Source organism: Bison bison, unplaced genomic scaffold (assembly GCF_000754665.1).
Source record: "Bison bison bison isolate TAMUID 2011002044 unplaced genomic scaffold, Bison_UMD1.0 scf7180017864105, whole genome shotgun sequence".
NCBI lineage: Eukaryota > Metazoa > Chordata > Mammalia > Artiodactyla > Bovidae > Bison > Bison bison.
In genome coordinates this window covers 7,576,158-7,599,826 of record NW_011494677.1, presented here as the reverse complement: position 1 = coordinate 7,599,826, position 23,669 = coordinate 7,576,158, and the positions used below count along the sequence as shown (strand labels likewise).

Sequence of the window (23,669 nt, the reverse complement as noted above, 5' to 3'; positions counted from 1 at the left end):
TTTCAGTTCAATGTATTTTGGGGGGCTTTTTTGCTGTACCATGTGGCATGTGGGATCTGAGTTCCCTGACCAGGGATTGAACCCGAGCCCCCTGCCTTGGGAGGGCAGAGTCTTGACCACTGGATCACCAGGGAAGTCCCAGTTCAATGTATTTGCTTCCAGATTTCACTGCTAGAAAACTGGTTGAACTGACTGAATGTCCCTTAAAGACCTCATCACCCACTGGTTCTTCTGGCCTTTTTCTTCTTCAGCACATAATACTCAAATCTCTAAGCCCTTCTCCTGGCAAGTCTTTTTGGTCTATGCTAGCTCATAGTAATCCATCCCCCCTTTCCGCGACCCAACGCTCACTGTCTGGCAATCACCTTGGAATATTTACATTTCTCTGCATTTGTTAATTATTTATTTTTGCATTTATTTTTATTACATGTTTTTAATAAATGTATGTTTTAAAAAACTCAAAAAGCACCAAAGGCCACTGTGTGAAAAGCAGGTTGCTTTCCCACCCAGGGCTCTGGTGCTCTCCTAGGGTTTTGTGTGCCCTTCCAGATACCCCGGTGCATCTGCACAGTTTCCCCGCCTTTTTAAAACAACACAAACTGCAGCATATTATACACATTGTTCTGTACATTGCTTTCTTTCTCTAAACAATCCATTTTTAAAGCTGTTCCCTATCAGGATGTTTATATCCCATCTCACCAACTAAATTTTAAGTTATTTGACAACAGTATCTTTAACATTTTTTTTTTTATGCTATAAGTTTATTTACAAACATATCTAGGATGCTGAATTCAAGGGATTGATCCTTTTAAGAGACTGCACCTCTTAATATGCTCCTCTTCCTATCTGTCTCATGGATTACTTTTTAAGCAGTTGGTGTCTTACTATAAAGAAAGGTGCAGCAAATCCAGACCCAAAGAACAAAGTCATCATAGCTAGTAATCTCCACTTGTTTTCCACTGAAAATGGTATATTCTTCCCTGGACCCTCCTCATAGTGTCTCCGACGAACCACTGAGGTTGTGAACCTCCGGATGCTCTGTCCCAACATAGCGCTGTTGGACGCTCTACCAAAGATCCAGAGACCGGAGGCGGAAGAAATGGCGGCTGCAAACCTACTGCTCCTTGCCTCACGACCTTGCTCCTCTAACATTTTTTTTTTTTTACACTAGTTGTTCTTTAGCTTTTGGGCCACATATCCCTTTTAAAAGCTTATGAAATTTTACGGATTCCCTCTCCACAGAGAAAGAAATACCTACATGCATAGAAACTCAAAATTTTCCGTATCAGTTCAGGTTGGTTGTGGGTCTTCAGAAGCCAATCCATGGAGAGACTTCCCTGGTGGTCTAGTGGTGAAGACTGTGCACCCAATGCAGGGGACTTGGGTTCAATCCCTAGTCAGGGAACTAAGATCCCACGCGCTACATGGCATGGCCAAAAAAAAAGAAGCAGCCAATCCATGGAGAATATAAAAGTTTTATAAACCACGATCATCATCTATTAAAAACAAAGGGCTTATAACTAGTTGGGGAAAAAGATACAGACAGTGTTTTCTATGACAGAACACAGCAATACCTTATGATTCCTCTCTGTGTATACAAAGTAAAGGCAGATGACTGTCGGAGATTCATTACTGCTTTAATTTCTAATTCTTTACATGAGAGAAAAATATGCATATAAGAAGGCTTAATTAGCGGATGAAGTTATATCTATACAAGATTTCTCTCCTTTAAACAAAACAGTAAATGTCTCACAACAAACTGAGGCTAGAAACAGACTCCACTGTGCCGAGAGGGGAAGGATGGGGCACTTGCTGATTTTTCCTCCTGTGTTACCTGTAGCCTGGAGCTGGATGAAATATATCTTTCTTTGCCCCATCACTGAAAAGTCAAAGTGTTAGTCGCTCAGTCGTGTCCGACTCTCTGCGACCCCAAGGACTGAGCCTCTGTCCATGGAACTCTCCAGACAAGAAAACGAGTGGGCAAACCATTCCCTTCTCCAGTGGATCTTCCCAACACAGGGATCGAACCCAAGTCTCCTCACTGCAGGTAGATTCTTTACCATCTGAGCCACCAGGGAAGCCCTGCCCTGTCACTTCGGCACCACTTAAGCCAGTTACATTCAGGTTCTGCAGAGGCCTCCTCTCAGGTGTCCAAGACAAAGAACTGGCAAGGGGCAGATGCCCTGGTGTGGCGGGTATGGTGGGAAACAACGGTAAGGGCTGTCTGACTGTTATTTGTTAGCAGATGCCTTTGGAAGACTCACCGGGGATCTGGCTCTCCTGAGGAACCGAGGGCACGCCTCCTGTGGCGATCAGGATGTGAGGAGCGGTGTATTTTTTCCCGTTGACCTCCACTGTGGGCTGAGGATCGCACGTGAATGCTGCATGGCCATGGATGATGTCTATGTGGGACTGGAGAAGAAAGCACGGTAACATTAGCCTGTTTGTAGGACTGAAAAACAAGGGAGTGGGGAGGGAAGTACTGGGAGTTTGGGGTTAGCAGATGCAAACGATTATATTTTGGATGGATAAACAACAGGGTCCTACAGTATAGCACAGGGAGCTATAGTCGATATCCTGTGATAAACTGCAATGGGAAACAATATGAAAAAAATATATATGTATAATTGAGGTACTTTGCATTATAGCAGAAATTAACAGAACACTGTAAATCAACTATATTTAAATTTTTTTTAAAAAAAGAGAGAGATTAAATAAAAAGATTAAAAAATTAAAACAAGGGAATTCCCCAGTGATCCAGTGGTTAGGACTTGGTGTTTTCACAGCCAGAGCCAGGGTTTGATCCCTGGTTGGGGAACTGACCTCAAGCTGCACGGCACAGCCAAAAAAAAAAAGATACCCCCCCCCCCCAAAAAAAAAGGCAAAACAAAGCTTGCAGCAACTTATTTTTTCCAGTCTCTATGGAGGATTTTGATTTATGGCTCGCTGATGCCAAGACAACTCTCTGACGTCCGAGTTTCTACAGAACTTCTAACTGTTGATTGATAGTTAGGTTGGGGGTTGCCATTGATGCTGAAGTATACAGTAAGTAGAAATAAAGATGGAGTCTTGGGTGAAAACCTAGAAACTAAAAAAGTATATATCTGTGCAAGTAATCCCATGAAGAAGAAGATTACATGTTTGTTCCCAAAAGGTGAAGGAGAAAGCCCTCCTCACTTGGAATGAAAACAGACTGAAGAACGATGTGTCTGGAGGAAAGAAGCCTGAGAAAAACAAGAAGAATAAAGGTGCAGGGAGCTGAAGCCAAAGCGGGGAGAAACGCCATCCTTCTCTCTTCTCAAACGAAGAGGGGAAGAACATCACAATTACATGACTGTGAAGTTTTACACAGAAGGGGTTGAGAACTCAGATCTGATTTGCTCTCACTGGCAGCCTCCATGCTTGGGACTTAGTCTGAACTGCCAGCTAGTTTCTGCCAGCCATGATACATGTACAGGCAAAAAATGTGGGCAACCCACAAGGACACTGGAATCCTGTAAGCACGATCACGGAACAAGACGGTTTAAGTTTGAGCATACCTGGTTCTAAATTGAGCTATTTCCTCCTTTCTAATCAGCCCTCCAGGCCTGTTCTGCAGATGCCCTGCTTAATCAAGGTGAAACAAGATTGATGCCAAAAGCCACGAGGCTCCCAAAACACCTTCCTTCATGAGGTAATGATTTCCTATGCCATGTTAGACAAAAAAGGGACTGAGTCGAGTGGCAATAAATATACGTAATCATTTAGGAAAGAAACTGATGAAATTTTACTTTTCATTCCCTAGGATATTTAACAGAAAGTTTCCTATTCTGAATTTCTGGATGACCTATGGTTCCTTTCCCATATGAGGTCATGGAAATTCTGCTACACACCAAGATTTGTGAGTATTAAAAAAATGTTGTTGCCTGAGTAGTTTTCCATTCTCTTTTGCAAAAGTATTTTAAACAAGTTCCATTTAAAAAAAATTATTATTTTTTTAACTTGGGTGTCTTAGTATAGCAAATGGCATCTCACATTCATGTCTATCAGCCTTAAAATCCCATGAACTCAGTGCACAGGGATCTGAAGACCAAATATGTTCCCTTTGAACTGGGCTTAAGGTCAGAAAATATCACCTTCTCAAAAAGAAACCTAATGAAAAGAACTAATATAAAAATATAAACATGTTGCTAAGGAGATTACAGTGGCCCAAATATAACCCAAGTATACTGATCTAACATAACCTAAGCGATGCCGAAGTCTTAGAAGCTGCAGAGTGAGACCACAAAGACCAACGAAGGATGGTGAGAGTCATGCCGTTGAGAGAGTTGGGAATTTCCTGGTGGTTCAGTGGTTAGGACTCTGAGCTTTCACTGCCCGAGGCTATGGGTTCAACCCCTGGTTGGGGAACTAGGATCCCGCAGGTCGTGTGGCCCAAAATAAATTGATTTAGAATAAATAAATAAAAAAGAGGAAGGAGAGTTGGACGGTTCGTGGTGCACAGTTCGTCGATGTCTCCCACAGTGCCATGGAAGAGGTGTGACACAGAAGCACAAAGCGGGGGCTTCCCTAGTGGCTCAGGCGGTAAAACACGAGGCGGGAAAGGCCTCAGGACAGCAAAGACCACCACAGTGTGCTGAAAGCAAACACACCGCGGCCTGATTTTCCTTTTTCCTTTCACTTTTAGAGTCTTCATAGATACGTTTATTAATATACACATAGATAAGCATAAACACATGTATTTCCTTTCTTCATTGGCCAAGAGGGCCTAAAACCAATAGTAGTAGCAATGAGCACATCTACAGCCCAGTTTATGTCTGCCTAATTTTGCTGACCGAACTACGTTCACAAAAATGCCCTTCTGAACCACAGCATGTCCTGAGTAGATCCAGCCACCAAGGACGAGGCTGTTCTGAGCAGGTGAGCAGTGGCAGCGTTCCAGGGAGATAATGGTCCTGAATTTAATCCACAAACTGGCACACTGTTACATAAATCAGGCTCTTAGGTGCTTGGTTTCTGGAACTGAGTGGAGGGCCAGACAGGTGCAGGCAGGTATTCGCTGAGACCTGGCACATACCACATTCTCTCCACAGAAACAGAAACAAGATTGATCTACCGAGTCCAATTTATGCTCTGACAGATCAACATCAAAACCATTAATCACAAAGAAAGAAAAGAGATAAATGTAGAGGCTGTGTTTCAGCCTGGCCAGATTCAGTTCTCCAGCAGAGAACAGCTCCTTCTCAAAGTTCAAAGCCCGACACACTCACCTTGGTTAGATTATTTTGATAGATGGTGTTCAGGCGGCTCACATAGGCGTCCCGCTTTTCCTTTATAATCCTGCAATGAACCGGAGTCAGTACTGAGGATCCATAGTCTCCTTGCTCAGTGGTAACTAGGGCCTCTGACCATGAACACCCCAGAGCAGAGAATCAGACTATCCACGAGAGCCCTGGGGGTGCGTGTCTCTAAAGGCAGGCGCCCCTTCCCCTGTGTCTGTCTGCTTTCCGTATGCATGCAGAGAAACCTTAATCTACTCCAGGGAAAACGTTCAGTTAACACAAACTGTTCATAAATTTTTTTCTGCACAAAAAGCAAGGACACTGCTTTGGCACAAAGCCTACTATGTCATGGCCACTCACTATTTGCTCAATAAATGAATAAATAAGCTAACTTTTAAAATGTATGGCTTCAGAGACGTTTATACGAGGGGATTCCCTGGCAGTCCAGAGGTTAGGACTCCCCATTTCCACTGCAGAGGGCATGCGTCAATCCCTCGGAGAACTAAGATCTTGCATGCTGCAAGACGCAGCCAAAAGGAGACCAAAAAAAAGTTTATGGTAGTTCCTTTAAAAGTTAAACATAGGGAATTAAGAGGTTCAAATTATTATGCATAAAATAAGCTACAAAGATATATTAGCAGCACAGGGAATACAGCCAATGATTTATAATAACTACAAATGTAGTATAACCTTTAAAAGGTGTGAATCACTATGATCTACATCTGAAACTTATATAATATTGTATGCCAACTATACCTCAATAAAAAATAAATAACAGGTATAAAAGCTTCCCAAAAAAGTTAAAATATAAACTGTCACAAGACTCGGCAATTTTACTTCTAGGTGTAGACCCCAAAGAACTGAAAACAGGACTTGCAGACCAATGTTCATAACATCATTATTCACAACAGACAAAAGATGGAAAAAACCCAGGAGTCCATTGAAGGATGGATAAATACAACACGGTATATAAACATTAGGGACTATCACTCAGCCTTATAAGGAATGAAATTCTGACACATGCCACAGCATGGATGAACTCTAAAAATGTTAGGCTAAGTAAAATAAGCCAGGCATAAAAGGACAGATATTGTGTAAGGTACCTAGAATAGGCAAATCCATAGAGACAGAAGATAAAGTAGAGATACCAGGGGTTTGCGTGTGGGAGGGAAGACTGTTTAACAGGTACCCTGTTTCTGCTTGGGAGGCTGGAAAAGTTCTGGAAACGGATGTTGGTGATGGCTGTACAACACTATGAACATACCTAATGCCACTGAATCAACAACTTTAAAATAGCTAACATGGACCTTGTATGTTGTATATGTATTTTAAAACCACTTTATTGAGGTGTGATTGAGATACAAAAAGCTGTACATATTTAATGTATACAACTCGATGAGTTTAGAGACAAGTATACACCTATGAAATTATCACTGCAGTCAATGCCATAAACATATCCAACACCTCCAAATGTTTGTTATATACTGTTCACATTAATAATAATAATACGCCCCCAAAAGTTTATGGTTCACTTCATTATGAAAGAAAACATTTGCGCTTATAAACAGAACCTCTCAGCATTTATACTTACCGCCAATTGAATTTACTTTCACAGCTTTGAAAGCCATAATCAACGTGGTCATGCATGAATTCAGAGTGGACAGCAGTGTTCCACATTACCTATATCAAAAAAAAAAGTGGTGCATGAGTCTTGAGAGAAAAGAGATATTTTTTCCTATAGAAAGGTAACTATATAACAATAGATAAAAATACTGATCTTTAAGTCACAAATAAAAACATAAGAAAAATAAATAAATAACAAATAAAACTAAACATTTTTAAAGAGAAGTTCAGAAATATGACCAGATAGATTTTTCTAGTGAGGCTTCTGAAACGTTGGGGGTAATTACTTCTGCTCTTGAATTCATTCCCTAGTTTATAAGCTCTATAAAAGCAGAATAGTATATGCCTCACAGTTCTATTCACTATTGCTTACATTCGTTCTAAGTTTCAGATTTCTTTAACCTTTTGCATCTATAACTTTAAAGTGATTTGGAAAAAAAAAAAATAAAGTGATTTGGAAGGAAACTGTGGGATAAAACTGATCACTGGAAACTTTAAAAGAATGGACTCTTACTATGTATTCGGTAACTACAACATGTCTTTGTAAGGATATATGTAACCAGACACCTGGAACTCACAAGATTTGACTGGGATGTAGCCTATAATCTGTAAAAGCTTTTTATACCAACTGATTGTCATGATAACTGAATTAAAACTGGCATCCAGAAGTCTAGATGGCAAACTACCATATTATTGGTCAGAAATACCCGAGACTCCACTTTTAACAAGCCTTTGATTTCTTCTTTATGCTTTTCTCCCTGTGTGCCTCAAAAAGAATAAACTGATGACTCTGCTGGACTCTTTTAACTGAGGTGCAGTTCCATCAACTGCTTACCACCATGGCATCCAAATACTATCCTCAGAAACATCATTTAAGCAACTTGAGAAATTCAATTTTAGAATGGCCAGGAGATACCCCAAGTCACATGACGCATGGTTTTAACATGGACAGTTTACAGGGCAATAGATTCCTGCTGAAAAACAAAAACTATCAGCATCAAGATAAAACAAAACAAAAAAAAACCTCAACAATCTTGACACATCTTTTCAGGAGAAAAACCGTTCTAGTCTCCCTGAGAAAAAAATCAGAGCTGCACTGGAGCAGGTGAAAGACCAGATGGATTGAGGCAAACACCCGACTCTGTGCAAAGTCACTGAGGGTTCCAGGTAATAACTGAAGCCATGTGTGTGAGCCATACCCATCCATTCGCTACCCTCAGCTACTAGGTCTTGGTCATTTCGGCACTTGGGCTTAGAGTTGGATATAATCGTTTTTATTTTCTGGCTGGACCTCCCTATTGAGAAAAGGTTATCCTGTGCAGACAGATAATGCTTTTCTTTAACGTCATGACTATGCACATTTGGTTGGCCTTTGTTCCTTCTAGACCATCAGAAGTTGGAGACGACACTGTGTTCTATTCCTGGTTATCTCCCCACTGTGTCCCCAAAGGAACTTTTTCCCTGTGAGAACTTAACCACAAGGTGAATGGTCAGGATGAATTTCCCTTGTATGTATGATGCAGTTAGTATCCAGGAGCTAATATTTTGTGGTTATCTCTGCAGCAGCCCCTCCCTCCCTTTTTCTGGGCTGAATATGCCATTCACTTGCCCAGTCTCCTCTGCAGGGGTAGCTTGCCCTGGCCAGGAGAATCTAAAGCCATCTGTGGGGAAAGTGCTGGGTGAGGACATCCTGCCTGGAGCTCCACCAGCCATCCTGTGGGTTTGGGGCATGATACTACTGATCATACACTGAGGATACCAGAGTGGAAAGATGGAGAGAAGCCAGGGGTCTTTCAGATACTCTATCCCCAGGCATCTTTTCTCCCTCTTCAGGCTTCTTAATAAATGTTATCTGTGCATGCTCAGTCGCTCAGTTGTGTTCAACTCTTTGTGACCCCCTGGACTGTAGGCCACCAGGCTCCTCTGTCCCATGTGGATTCTCCAGGCACGAATACTAGAGTGGGTTGTCATGCCCTTCTCCAGGGGATCTTCCTGACCCAGGGATCGAACCCTAATCTCCTGCATTGCAGGTGGATTCTTCACAACCAAGCCACCAGGGAAGCCCGAATGATATTTACAAACACAAATAAAAACTATCCTGTGGTTACCGTTAGTAGGTTTCTCAGCTCTTTTTTGAGGCAAGGATTTTAACTGGTACATCTGAAAATAACCTTATTCTGATCACGATTCACCAAATATGCCCAAGGGGAATGAAAGGAAGGAGGAATAAAAGCTCTACCTTTTTGGGTACACATCCGACATTCACCTAGAAAAAAATAAGAGGGACATATTTTAGGAAGATTCAATTCAAAATCATCAAAGAAACCTACAAAAGATGAAACCCAAGCATCCACCCTGGAGATTTACTCCCTTTTTTCTATTATAGAGTTGAAAAACTTATGAACAATACTTCCTTGTGCGAGAAGGCAGAGAATTTTACTTATCAGCATTTTGTCAAGAAAAGCAGTGGGTTGCAGGGGAGAACAAGTCCATTTCTGAGGCAGGGCAGTGGGGAAGGAGGCACTCCGGGGATGATACAGATCAGGAAGTAGCCAAGGTCAGAGCTTGCACAAGCCAAGAGGGACAAAGCAGAAGAGAAAGAGCAATGCAGTGACGAGAGGACCCACCAGCTGAACAAAGGCAACTGAATCATTTGAGCAGCTGTCCTAGAGGATTTCTGAGAAATTTACTATAGCTTATGCTGGGTAAAACACCCAGAATGTCTCCTCTGAGAAAATCTATAGCAGAAAATTACATTATTTTTCAAGATCAAAGTATGATGATGAATCAAGCAGTAAAGTTCATCCATTATCTCTCTCTATGCTTATATACATGAAGATAATACACCATTTATACACTTATTTTCATGTATATATATAGACCTTTATGTCTATATGTTAGAAACAGACCATAAACTTGACTCTTAGTCTTCTAGCAGCCAGTACAAAGGAGAACACAGATAGTAAGATTTCAGTAAAAACCAGCCAGATGTTTAAAAGCATACTATTAGATTGCCGGGAGAAATATCAATAACCTCAGATATGCAGATGACACCACCCTTATGGCAGAAAGTGAAGAGGAACTAAAAAGCCTCTTGATGAAAATGAAAGTGGAGAGTGAAAAAGTTGGCTTAAAGCTCAACATTCAGAAAACTAAGATCATGGCATCCGGTCCCATCACTTCATGGGAAATAGATGGGGAAACAGTGGAAACAGTGTCAGACTTTATTTTTCTGGGCTCCAAAATCACTGCAGATGGTGACTGCAGCCATGAAATTAAAAGACGCTTACTCCTTGGAAGGAAAGTTATGACCAACCTAGACAGCATATTCAAAAGCAGAGACATTGCTTTGCCAAAAAAGGTTCGTCTAGTCAGGGCTATGGTTTTTCCTGTGATCATGTATGAATGTGAGAGTTGGACTGTGAAGAAGGCTGAGCGCCGAAGAATTGATGCTTTTGGACTGTGGTGTTGGAGAAGACTCTTGAGAGTCCCTTGGACTGCAAGAGATCCAACCAGTCCATTCTGAAGGAGATCAGTCCTGGGATTTCTTTGGAAGGAATGATGCTAAAGCTGAAACTCCAGTTCTTTGGCCACCTCATGCGAAGAGTTGACTCATTGGATAAGACTCTGATGCTGGGAGGGATTGGGGGCAGGAGGAGAAGGGGATGATAGAGGATGAGATGGCTGGATGGCATCACTGACTCGATGGACGTGAGTCTCAGTGAACTCCAGGAGTTGGTGATGGACAGGGAAGCCTAGCGTGCTGCGATTCATGGGGTGGCAAAGAGTTGGACACAACTGAGCGACTGATCTGATCTGATTCATCATAAAAAAATATATAACTATTCAAACTCCTTAAGAGAGAAATTCCTCCCAACCGTCCTTGTAAATTGTGATGTATATGTATACACACACATTTTTGTGTACATTTGTTTACTTCCTTTTGATCACACCCTAAAACTTATAACTTGAAAAAAACTGTGGCTAAGAGTAAGACTAATTAGTACTTAGGCAGCAATATTGTACTATAATTATGTAACATGATAAATATTCTTATATTAGGCAATCATATTACAATCGATAAATACATCAAAGTGACAGGCTATACACCTTAAACTTACACGATGTTAACACATCAAACTTATTCAACTATAAATATGTATTTTTTAAAGAGTAAGCCATTAAAACTGCACATACTATTTGGCACACACCTTTAGAGGTTAGCAATTCTAAATTTAGGACTGTATAAACGGTCACATATTATGTTCCAGCATCCAAAGAAACATAGATAAGGATGTGCATTCACTGTCACAGGGATTAACCGGAAACAAGGTAACTATCCATCATTAAGGAAGCATTATTACAGGGAAATTACTGTACACTGAGTCTATGGAATACTTTGCAGTCCTTTAAAAGGCCACAGTGATTTCTATTTACTGTTACAGAAGGGTTTCTTAGAATATTAAGTGACAAAAAGAAAGCTGCAGAACAATTTGTTCTGTATATTCCAATTTACATTTATATATATTTGAAAATGTGCACATACAATTAAACACTTTGAGCACATACTCCATGTTATTAACAGTAGTCATCTCTGGGGAGGGAGAAAATGTTCATATTTTACTCCATATACTTTCTATAATGTCATTCCTTACTTGTGTAATTCATTTAGACAAAGAAATAAACCAAAATGATTTTATCTGGGTAGTGGAATTTAGATGGTTCATTCTTTGACCGCTCTTATCTGTTTTCAGTATTTTCTACTATACAATTATTTTTCTTTTACATGGAAACATTTGTAACATTGGAATAATTTATATCAGGTGCTCATAAGCTCTGCTGACCACGACCATAGAGAACTAGGCAGGCTCTCTGGATGCCTAAACATTACAGGTCTGGGGCCAAGTGTATGACTCTTGAGTAGTTTATTTTTTAGAAGTTTAACCATTCATTCATTCAGAAGTACTGATTAAGTGCTCACTCACTAATGCCAGAAATGATGCAAAACAGAGCACTAAATGGACGCAGACTCTGCTCTCATGGAGCCACAGTCCCGACCAGAAGGAGGTGCTTGGCCTGTCCAAGAAGCCGACTCCAGAGGCAGCAGCAGAATCACCCACATTCCCTAAAATCGCACACTCTCGGGCCCGAAGTCAAAGGAGGAAGCTGGTAGAAAATTATGAGCTTTAGGAGCCAGAGAAGCTGTCTAGCACACTTTGGGACCTGGGGCTAGGGCTGAATGCAAACCCATGACCTTGACGTACTCCTCCTCCTATTTTGGCAGCTCCTAGTGACAGGCCTCCAGGGGTTTCCACTGGTTTCCAAAACCTCAAACACTTCAGCGCAACCCAACTATCAAATGCCTCTTTGACGTGGAAGGAGAAAATGATTCGTTACCTACAAAACTGAGGAAGCTGGGGTGGAGAGCTCTACGCAGCCCTGGTCAACCCTCCTTCCCACTCTCTAGCTGAGGTTGAGCACAGACATAGAGTCAGACAGACAGGAGCTTGAATCCTCTGCTTGCTGGTGGTTAGGGGTAAGTTTCTAAACCCTTCTGAGCACAGTTTCCTATCCCATAGAACGGGACTGATAATACTTATATTGTAGAGGTTTTGAGATGATCAGAGATGATGTATGTAAAGCACCTATTTTCTAATTCATGATACTTCTGATGATGCCACTGACCTCTCTGAATTATTTCCGCAGTCTGCCAGCTCTTCTGGTTATAGAAAAGCCATATGGAAAAGTGTGTGTTTTAGTCATTCAGTTGTGCCTGACTATGTGATCCCACAGACTATAGCCCACCAGGCTCCTCTACCTATGAGATTCTCCAGGCAAGAATACTGGAGTGGGTTGCCATTTCCTCCTCCAGGGGATCTTCCTGACCCAGGGATTGAACCCGCGTCTCTTGCATTGGCTGGCAGATTTCTTACCACTGAGCCACCTAGGAAGCCTGAGAGTCCAATGGTACCTGTGGCAAAATTCATGAGCTTCACCATTTAACCAAGGTCTGGCCTTCTAACCTACAATTCTGCCCAGACAAGTAAAAACGTCACAGTAACTCGGCTAACCTGCAATCTCATGGGTCAAGAATGTCACTGGTGCTTAAGTAACAGTAAGCTTCCTTCCTCTGGTTTCCCCCTTACTGCCTCCCATCACGAGTTGCCTATGGTTTCTTCCATCCATTTTCCTTCTTCACAGCCTAAAATCTAGCTCAGGACTGAGGCAGGAGCACTTAGCAAATGACAAATCGTCATTCACTAAGCAAAACTCTATCGGTTCATCAACAGCTTCTTTGAGCACAATCTTTCAGTCATGTTGCACAAGATACTGTTCTAGGGGCTCAGTGTTGATGACCAGAAAAGATAAAGATCTCTGTCTTTGGCAAGTCTCACCAGCTTTACATCCACAACTAATAAGCCCCTGGACATCACTTACCCACGTCCCTTCACAATTCTGACCACTCCTGATGTATGTTTTATTTCTCCACAATTTAGCTCCATTCTGACAGCATCCATTGGAGACGGGATCAGATCTCAGAGGTGAAGGGCTCAGTCCTACAAGACTGCCCTATCTCCCATGTCAGTCACCCAACACAAGTCCAGATTATCAGCTGTGCTTCTGACCAACCTGCTATAGATCCAAAGTTTCAATGACTCCACCTCCTACCGCCCTTTCTTGGGTTTGATTAATTTGTAAGAGTGGCTCACAGGACCTAGAGAAACGTGTGATAAAACATTTTACTCACGAGATTACCAGTTTATTATAAAAAGCTATAACGTAACTCACGAGCAGACGAATGGAAGAGATGTGCAGGGTAAGCTATGTAGGAAGGGGTGTGGAGCCCTCATGCCCTCTCTGGGCACACACGCCACTCTCCTCAAATCTCCAAGTGTTCACCAACCCAGAAGCTCTCTGAATTCTGTCCTTTTGGTTTTCTCTGAAAGCTTCCATTACACAGTCAGGGTTGACTAAATCATTGGCCACTGGTGTTATTCGACCTCCAAACCCTTGTCCTTGCCTTCCCAAGGTCGGGGGTTAGGCTGATTCCTTTGCCAACCAGGACCTATGCTTACATTCTTTCCATCAGACACCTCATTAACATAAACCCAGGTGAGGCCGAATGTCAAGGCACTCATCATACAGTAAACTCCAAAAGTTTTAGGAGCTCTGTGCCAGAAATGGGAACAAAGATCGAATACGTATTTCTTATTATAAATCCAATTATCACACCCTGGCACATATTAAACATTTAATATCCATGTCTTTTACCTTCAAATTTCAGATGAAAGTTAGTCTGGGAAGGCATCTAGCTTGAAAGAAGAGTGAAGGTATTCTATATAAAACAGAATCTAAAGCAAGAAAATGAACTTATATAAGAGGTATTCAAATGTTAGAACTAAAATTGTTTGAGCTCAATTCTTATTTTAGCAGATCCTTAGATTAACATATAATCTTCCAGTCCCAGGGATCAAACACAAATGAACTCCTACTCTGGGGCAACCAGGAGAAATCAGATTCAGCTATGTGAGACAAGCTCCTCTAGGGTGTCACTTTTCTCAACCACCTGACACCCACTGAGTGATATCTGGCCCCACAGCTCTTGCTCACCCCCAAAAGAAAAAGGATCTAGGATCCTATATCCTATTTAATATCTCATGTTGCAACATTCAGTGAATAAATGGTTATTAATTGTGACTGTGTGAAATCTGCTTAGAAATGTGGAAGGTCACTCATATTTCCATAAAATTCTTTAATTCCACTCAACCAGAAAAATTCTGTTGCTACTTGTGCAAAATACCTTTTACACGCAAGCAGGAACTCTGAAGGATTAAGAGGCAGCCTTTCTTTTACCGGCCTTGCAAATTTAGTGGGTTCTGAGGTGGATGGCAAAACAATATTACTAAGACTGTTGCAAAAGATTAAACAATCAACAAGGTAAATCAAAAGACTTCAATAATAGGATTTGCCTGCTTCAACGAACCCCACCCTTTCTGATCACTCCTTTCTTTGGCACTTATGAACATAGGTGTGCCTCATTTTATGAAACTCTCAACTCATGAAACAATCAGGATTATTTTCTGGTTTTGAGGGATCTTTGTCAATACTGAAGGAACTAATGGCAAGGTTCCCTAAACTGAGCTCTCCTTTTAATAAATGTTCATTTAAAAATGCATGTTCGACCTTGGGAAAGTGTTAGTTGGTCAGTCGTGTCCGACTCTTTGCAACCCCGTGGACTGTATAGTCTGCCAGGCTCCTCTGTCCATGGGACTCTCCAGGCAAGAATACTGGAGTGGGTTGCCATTGCCGTCTCTAGGGGCTCTTCCTGGCCCAGAGATGGAACCTGGGTCTCCTACATTGCAGGCAGATTCTTTACAATCTGAGCCACCAGGGAAGCCAACCTTGGAACATCGTAGTAAAATAAGACAGTCACAGAAAGATAGCTATTGCATGATTCCACTTACATGAGGGATCTAAGACAGTCAAATTCAAAGAATCGAACAGCGGAATGGTGGCTGCCAGGGCTGGGGGTGGGAGAGCGCAATGTGGATTTACCAATTAACAGGCTCCAAATCTCGATAAGCAGGATGTTTTAAAGATCTGTTGTACAACACTGTACCTACAGTCAGCAATACTGTTGTTGTTCAGTCGCTCAGTCGTGTCAGACTCTTTGCGACCCCATGGACTGCAGCATGCCAGGCCTCCTCCCTGTCCATCACCAACTCCTGGAGCTTGCTGAAATTTATATCCATTGAGTTGGTGATGCAGTACTGTACACTTAAAATTTTGTTAAAAGGGTAGATTTCATGTTAGGTATTATTACCATTAAAAAATATGTATGTTCAGCCTACTGGGGCTACAGATGCTATAATATCAAAGTACATGCTACTACCTCCAAGTTAGTGTATGATTTACCTGTTATACCACGTAATTGTTTGCAGCCTGAAGTGAAGAAGTGTTAAGTTGCTTAGTCATGTTCGACTCTCTGCGACCTCATGAACTGTAGCCCACCAGGCCTCTCTGTCCATGGGATTCTCCAGCCAAGAATACTGGAGTGGGTTGCCATTTCCTTCTCCAGGGGATCTTCCCGACCAGGGGCACATTCTTTACCATCTGAGCCACCAGGGAAGCCCTGTAAACAGCCTAGATGAATACAGACAACAATTTACCAGATGGCTGTTTCTCAGGCCTCTTTTAAAGCCTCTACTCCTCCTGCTGGTCTCTCCAACTGGTGTGTACAGCACAGCTCACTGTGACATTAATGATCAAGAAGACTTTTGCTAAGTGCAAACTTTCCATTATAAAATAAGTAAGTCACAGGGATGTAACTACATACAGCATGGTGACTACAGTTAATAACACTATTTGAAAGCTGCTAAGAGGGCAGATCTTAAAAGTTTACAAGAGGGGACTTCCCTGGCAGTCCAGTGGCTAAGGCTCCACACTCCCAATGCAGGGGGCCCAGGTTCTATCCCTAGTTGGGAAACTAAGATCCCACAAGCCACAACTAAGAGTTTGCATACAACTAGGACCTAGCTCAGTCAAATAAATTAATTAAAATAAAAGTGGGAAAAAAAAAGTTCACAGGAAAAACTTGTAACTATGTATTGTGACAGATGTTAACTACATTTATGGTGGTGACCATTTCACAATATATACAAATGTCAAATTATCTGAAAGTAATATAATACATATAAAAAAAAAGACTTTTTGTCCAGGGATCAACCTGGACAAAAAGTTACTCCCTAACTCTCATTGGTTAAGAACCTCATACTGATACACTAAAAACTGGGTTAGTCTTTATCGCTGCATCAGTACACTCAGCAAGAACTCCTGCAGGCCCTGGGGCAAGGGAATAGTAAGTCAGAAAGAAGGGCCCTGAACCACGGCGACCAAGCTCTCAGAAGGCTCTAGTTCACCCTGGCTTTGGGCAACCTCTGCATTTCCCTTGGTCTGCACTTGATCATGAGACAAGCATGATACAGGCAGGCCTCGGAGATATTTCGGGTTTGGCTCCAGACCACCGAAATAAAGTGAGTACCCCAAGAGTCACATGAATTTTTTTGGTTTCCTAGTTCATACAACAGTTATGTTTACACTACACTGTAGTCAATTAAGTGTGTAACAGCACTGAGAAAAAAGGCACAAAACTAAGAAGCACTTTATTGCTAAAAAATGCTAACCATCATCTGAGTCCTCACCAAGTCGTGTAGTTACAATCAAAGATCACTGATGGCAGACCACCATAACAGATACAATAATGAAGAAAAAGTCTGAACTACCACGGGAGTTAAAATGACACAGAGACACGAAGTGAGCAAATGCTGCTGCAGAAATGGCACCAAGAGATGCGGGCAACGCAGAGCAGCCACAAGCCTGCAGTTTGTAAAAAGGAAACACAAACACAGAATCTGCAAAGTGCTACAAAACGAGTCACGTTCCTATTTACCTTTTTGGAGACTCCACAGAATGAACTCAAAAATTATCTCATGTATTCTCCAGCCCTCAGAAATTAATGACCTGCAGTAGGCAATACAAGATTACTTACTTCTGATTGAATGCTAAAAAGATGATTTCTTTCAGCTTCCCATTTTTAATGTCTAACCTGATCCAGAAAAATAAAGACTGATTTAAGAGTGGAATCATGTTATTAGAGCTGCACAAGCCTTTTTCCCTAGTTCATCCACTAGACGTTTAGTAGCAGTTCTAGCCTTCACTTATTTCCACACTGAACTTGAGGGCAACAGAATGTGGTACTCCAAAATAGTGGGCCACCCTACTGCCCATGCCACTCCTCCAGCATTATTTTGAGGTGAAGACAATTTAGAAACAGCAGACAGGAGGAACTCTGATCTCCCCACCTTTGTGCTGAAAAGCAAAGCTAACATTTCCCTTAGTGAAGGTGTTTCCCACCCAATCCTATACTAGCTGGAGAAAAACCCTTATCACTGGAGATGGAAAGGTAGCAATGAGAAGAATCTATGCACGCACACACACACACACACACACACCTTATAAAGTAACTCTTATCTTCCATTAGTTTGCCCCCATATATTTACCTTCCCACAATTTATTGCCTCTAGATGTCCAAATCCCTCTTCCTTTGGTTACTTTTCCACAATTTGTCACCCTCAGTTAATTTGTATTAAGCTTCCAGGTCTACGAGTTCCTTTTTTCCCAATTCTTTTCTGTGACACTCATGTGTGCATGGGAAATAAACCTTTTCTCCCATTAATCTGCCCATTGTCAAGTTTAATTTGCAGGCCCCAGCTACTGAACATAAAAGGGTGGAGGAAACGTTTTTCCTTCCCTACAGAACACAGTATAGGACATAGTCGTCTCAAACCTGAGTTAGTAACAGTTTAAGGTGATAAACTCCATCAAGGAAAAGTGAACTCTCAGTATACCAACACAGGTCACTCATCCTGAAAACACCTGTCTCCTTGGAAGGGGCCGACCCCATTATATCACAGAAGGGACAAAAGCATCCAGGAAAAGGAAAACTGTATATGTAGCAAGCAGTCACACCACATATACACCCATGGAAGGCATTTACTCTGGAAGCATGAAACTATGAAAGCAGGGAATGACTCTTGGACCAAACTCATCATCATTTGACCCCGACAACTGTGCAGGGTTCACCAGATTCGTTCTTGTGCTTCCATGGGGTCAAATTCAGTCTTCGCACAGTTCCTGCTTCCCATGAAGCCTGCAGCATTGTGTCTGGCTCAAGTACACCAGAATCAGAATCGGGCTCTTCATAACAATACACCTGCCGGGGCTTCACTCCAGACCTGCTAAATCAGGAGCTCTGAAGTGGACACCCACCTGGTAGATTCCAAAGCAAGCGTTTTTTGTTTTGCTTTGGTTTTTAATTTGGCTGCATCAGGTCTTAGTTGCAGGATCTTCGTTGTGGCATGCAGGCTCTTTAGTTTTAGAAGGTGGGACCTAGTTCCCTGACCTGGGATCGAACCCAGGATCCCCACATTGAGAGAGTGGAGTTTTAGCCACAAAATGATGACTGATTCCTAAGAGGCAGAAGAAGTTTCCTTCTGTGTAGCTGAGAAGAGTGATTAAAAATGTTTATCAAGTCATAAATTACTCTACACAATGACACCAAAGCCACAGCTTCTGATGGCTGGGCTGCTAATTCCATAGATTATTTTATGCTTGGTTTGTTTTCAACCACATTTCAGCTGACACTCAATTTGCTCCTTGGTAAAAATGAGGGTCCTAGGCTAGAACATGGAGAAGTCCCTGGCACCCCACTCCAGTACTCTTGCCTGGAAACTCCCATGGACGGAGGAGCCTGGTGGGCTACAGTCCATGGGATCGATAAGAGTCAGACACGATTGAGTGACTTCACTTTAACTTTCCTGCATTGGAGAAGGAAATGGCAACCCACTCCAGTGTTCTTGCCTGGAGAATCCCAGGGACGGCGGAGCCTAGTGGGCTGCCATCTATGGGGTCGCACAGAGTCAGACACAACTGAAGTGACTTAGCAATAGCAGTAGCAGGCTAGAACAATGCTTCTAAATTCCTATAAGGTTCTATGTGAGTCTGATCCTTAATGAAATGAAAGCAACAAGGCACATGCCCCATTTTCATAAAGCTAAAAGTATTTAATTTAAAGGACTGTCAGGGCTTCCCTGGCAGTCTAATGGTTAGGGTTCCGCATTTCCACTGCAGGGGGCATGGGATTGTTACCTGGGCAGGAAACTAAGATCTCATAAGCCACACAGCATGGCCAAATAAATAAAGAACTGTCCTTTACTTAAAATTATAAGCTTCCTACTTTTAATAAAAAATATTCTTGATAAAAATGATAGTAATACAATTTTTTCAAATGGTCATTAAAAAAAATTGAGTCAGCAAGCTTATGTTAGTGCTTCCTATTTAAAAAAAAAAAACTATAGTAAGACTGAATTAGTAGAGCTCCAAAATCATTTCCAAGTTCATCAATCCTTGAGTCTAAGCTTTCATGAAGGAAGGCTAAAAACAAAAATGTATACTTTTTTATTTGTTAAAAACCACATGGAAAATTTAGAAATTACATATAATGAAAGGAGATCAGCCCTGGGATTTCTTTGGAGGGAATGATGCTGAAGCTGAAACTCCAGTACTTTGGCCACCTCATGTGAAGAGCTGACTCATTGGAAAAGACCCTGATGCTGGGAGGGATTGGGGGCAGGAGGAGAAGGGGATGACAGAGGATGAGATGGCTGGATGGCATCACTGACTCGATGGATGCTGAGTCTGAGTGAACTCTGAGTTGGTGATGGACAGGGAGGCCTGGCGTGCTGCGATTCATGGGGTCGCAAAGAGTCGGACACAACTGAGCGACTCAACTGAACTGAACTGATCACAATATAAGCTCCATGAGGATGGGGATTTTTATCTGCTTTGTCTGTTGCTATGACCACAGCATCGAAAAATGTACCTATATACCTGGTATACTAATAAACGAGCAAATAATTAAAAACAAAACGTAATCCCACTCCCTGTAAATTACCACCACCACTGAAGGCTCTAACCTGAAACTTCTGTGTGAATTCACCTACAGCAAAAAATTTAAAAATCCACCAAGCTTGAGATCTATATATTTTTTAAAGTTTATGCTCTTGAGAATTTTTAATTTATTTATTATTTTTGGCTATTCTGGGTCTTTGTTGCTGCGCATGCAGCCTTCTCACTGTGGTGGCTTCTCTTGTTACAGAGCACAGGCTCTGGGCGCCAGGGCTCCAGTAGTTGCAGCACTCGGCTCAGTAGCTGTGGTGCACGGGCTAAGTTGCTTGCTCCGTGGCATGTGGGATTTCTGGACCAGGAATCGAACCCATGTCCCCTGCATTGGCAGAAGGATTCTCATCCACTGTGCTACCAGGGAAGTCCCTAGATTTATATATTTAAGAAAAAAACTGGTTGGAGAGTCAAAAGTAAAGAAACATCTATGTCAATTTCCCAAGGGACATCTCTCAACAGTATTAATACCTTGACCATAAAACCACTTTTACAGTGTCCTTTTCCTGCTCAAAATCCTTCCATAGTTAACTGTGCTTCCAGAAACACTATATTTTTACTACCCCTGCCCATCAGCTTCTCTCTCTCATTGGAGACACCTCTGCTCCAGTCAAATTTGATTACACAACACACCCTGCCTCTGTGCCTAAGCCCCTGACCTACCCTGTCAAAAAATGATATACATCCAGTTCAAGTTCACAAAGATATTATTATCTCCATCCCCAAACTATCCAATGTGCCCAAGCAGACGTGATCATTTCTTAACTACTCTAAGGGAACCTTACTCTGGTGCCATCGCACTCTGGGGTTGACTGTCTACCATACGTTTTGCTCCCCTATCATACAGTAAATTTCTAGAGGGAAGAACCTTTGCCCACAAATCTTGGTATCTACCCTTATCTCTCAACCACCTCCAGTCCAAATACTTCGCACTTAAGAGAAGTGAAGTGAAGACAAGAACAAATGAAATGTGCTTCCATTTTCCCTACACCTGTTTGGAAATCACTGCATGTAAGGAGTTTGTTATGGCACCTGCAGATAACCCAGATAATGAGAATCCTGCTGCTGCTAAGTCACTTCAGTCGAGAATCCTGGGACAAATCTAAACTCACGTTTTATCAATTAGTTACTATCTTCTCTGATAGTCAAGGCATACTACACCCTTCCTGGCATTTCAAAACCAAATCCAGTTTGATACAAGCCCAAATGGCACATCATAAAAATATGAAATGGGGGATTTTCCCCAAGAGATCAGTGTTTACTGAAAACTAAATTGTAGCAGCAGAATGGGATAAGGAAAGTGAAAGTGAAGTCACTCAGTCGTACCCCGATTCTTTGCGACCCCATGGACTATAACCTACCACGTTCCTCCGTCCATGGGATTTTCCAAGCAAGAATACTGGAGTGAGTTGCTATTTCCTTCTCCAGGAGATCTTCCCAACCCAGGGAATGAACCTGAGTCTCCCGCATTGTAAGCAGACACTTTACCGTCTGAGCCACCAGGGAAGTCCGAGCCACCAGGGAAGTCCGAGATAAGCAAAGCCAGGTTCTTTATAAGGAAACAGTGAGTGGCTAATTCCTAAGCTGTCCTTTGCTAGCTCTCCAAAGTAGTTGATTTTTTTTTTTTAATTGGAAGTAGCTGATCTCGTAATTCATCTATTTACGTTTCTAACAGGAATCTAAAAGTGGGGGCATCCCCTTCTTGATTAATACCAATTAATCAAGACAATTTAATCAAGACAATGATAAAGGATGCCACAGGCTGATTAGGACATTCACGAGGAAGAAGGAAAACGGAAAAGCAGAGAGGGACTAAAATGGGCAGCTATCAAGTGATGTCACCGGCTGTCCTGGGGGCCTCTTACTGGCACCCCTCCATCTGCTTTCTGCAGTCAGACTTCTTCGAGGCTCCGTCTGGACTAAGGTGTCACGGTACAAGTTGATCATTAAACTGTCATTTTTCCTTTCGTCGTTCCCACTTCCGTTTTGAACTTCAAAAAAGAGCACTGGACACTGGAGACAGTGTCCTGTCTCCTTTAACTTTTCACAGCTGTTAATTTTGAGTTTCATTCACATACGGTTACTGAGCAGGGACTTTGTTAAAGTGATAAGAGGCTGAAAACATACAAACCCGCTTCTGCCTTTAAGGAGTTCCCAATGTAGTGTCATTTAAGCATCTCTCTCCAAAGGAACTTCAAGAACCCATTCCCAAGTCAAGGGACTCTTAGATACAACTTTTCTTTCTTTCTTTTTTTTTTTTTTGGCCGCATGCGAGGCACGCGGGATCTTAATTTCTGACCCAGGGATCGAGCTCACGACGCCTGCAACGGAATCGCAGAGTGTTACCACTGGACCGCCAGCAAAGTCCCTGGGATAATACCAACAGCAAGTACCTCACCCAAGTTCTGCAACAGAAAAGCCCTCATCAAAAACTTGGAAACTAAATTTGTTTTTTAAATGAATAGTTTCTGAGTCGCTGGATTTACAACCCTCTTTGGATGAGAGGTAGTTTTAAAATCCCGCACCCCACCCCCACCCCCAACGAAAGATCTGTAAAATCATTTAATAGTAAATCCTACATCCACGTAAACTGCAGTCGGTGATTCTCAACCTTGGCTGCAATTCAGAATCGCCAAAGCCGAGGCTGCACCCGGGTTAAGCAGAATTTTTTTCAACTCCTCAGGTGACTTGAATGTGTAGCCAAGAGAACCGCTGCTGTAACTCATTCTGCCCTTAAAACTGAGGGGAGAGCCCCATGATCCCCAGTGAACTGCACACGCTCCATCTTTCCTCCCCCCGCCCCGGAGAGACGCGGGCGAGCGGCAATTATTCTCCACGCAGTTTTACGTTTCAAGGGTCTGGTGTTGAGATCCAGCATGGAATACAATAATACCCTTCCACCCAGAGGAGTGAGGATGTAGGAAAGTTCTGTTAAATTTAATCACCTCGGGCCACCGTTAGGATGACACCTGCGCCAGAAAGGATGCAGGCTTAGCTTCGGGGATCGCGGATAAGTCCTTTTATACTTCCTTCCTCTATACTCGCTGGGATCCTGACTCTGACCGGCGAGGCGAAGCGGAAAGCGCTGCGCTGGCGGCGGGGGGCGGGGGTGGAGGTGGGGGTGGATCGCACTAGGGAAGAACGGAGGCTGTTCCTGCAGAAAGCAGCGGACACAAAGCGGGGCTTCGGAACGCTGCTCAGCAGGGACCCAGGAACGAGGAGAAGCGCCAGGAACCAGGGATACTCACGCATGTGCCGCCCAGCTTG

At 42.4% G+C, this 23,669-nt stretch overlaps 1 protein-coding gene and 1 pseudogene across 2 annotated transcripts in view; both read right to left on the bottom strand.

Annotated features, from left to right (window-relative positions):
- Positions 1–23,663, bottom strand: part of GSR (glutathione reductase) — a 45,359-nt gene extending 21,696 nt beyond the window's left edge. Inside the window, exons 1-5 of the mRNA XM_010838812.1 lie at positions 23,651–23,663; positions 9,124–9,150; positions 6,853–6,941; positions 5,250–5,319; positions 2,265–2,412 (exon numbers count right to left, since the gene is read on the bottom strand). Of these exons, the coding sequence (XP_010837114.1) occupies positions 2,265–2,412; positions 5,250–5,319; positions 6,853–6,938 (304 nt within the window). The 5' untranslated portion in view covers positions 6,939–6,941; positions 9,124–9,150; positions 23,651–23,663. The remainder of the gene's footprint in view (positions 1–2,264; positions 2,413–5,249; positions 5,320–6,852; positions 6,942–9,123; positions 9,151–23,650) is intronic.
- Positions 740–1,167, bottom strand: LOC104987750 (annotated as a pseudogene). The gene has a single exon (XR_825163.1). The product of XR_825163.1 is annotated as a cytochrome c oxidase subunit 7C, mitochondrial pseudogene (transcript).
- Positions 23,664–23,669: the final 6 nt, after the last annotated feature.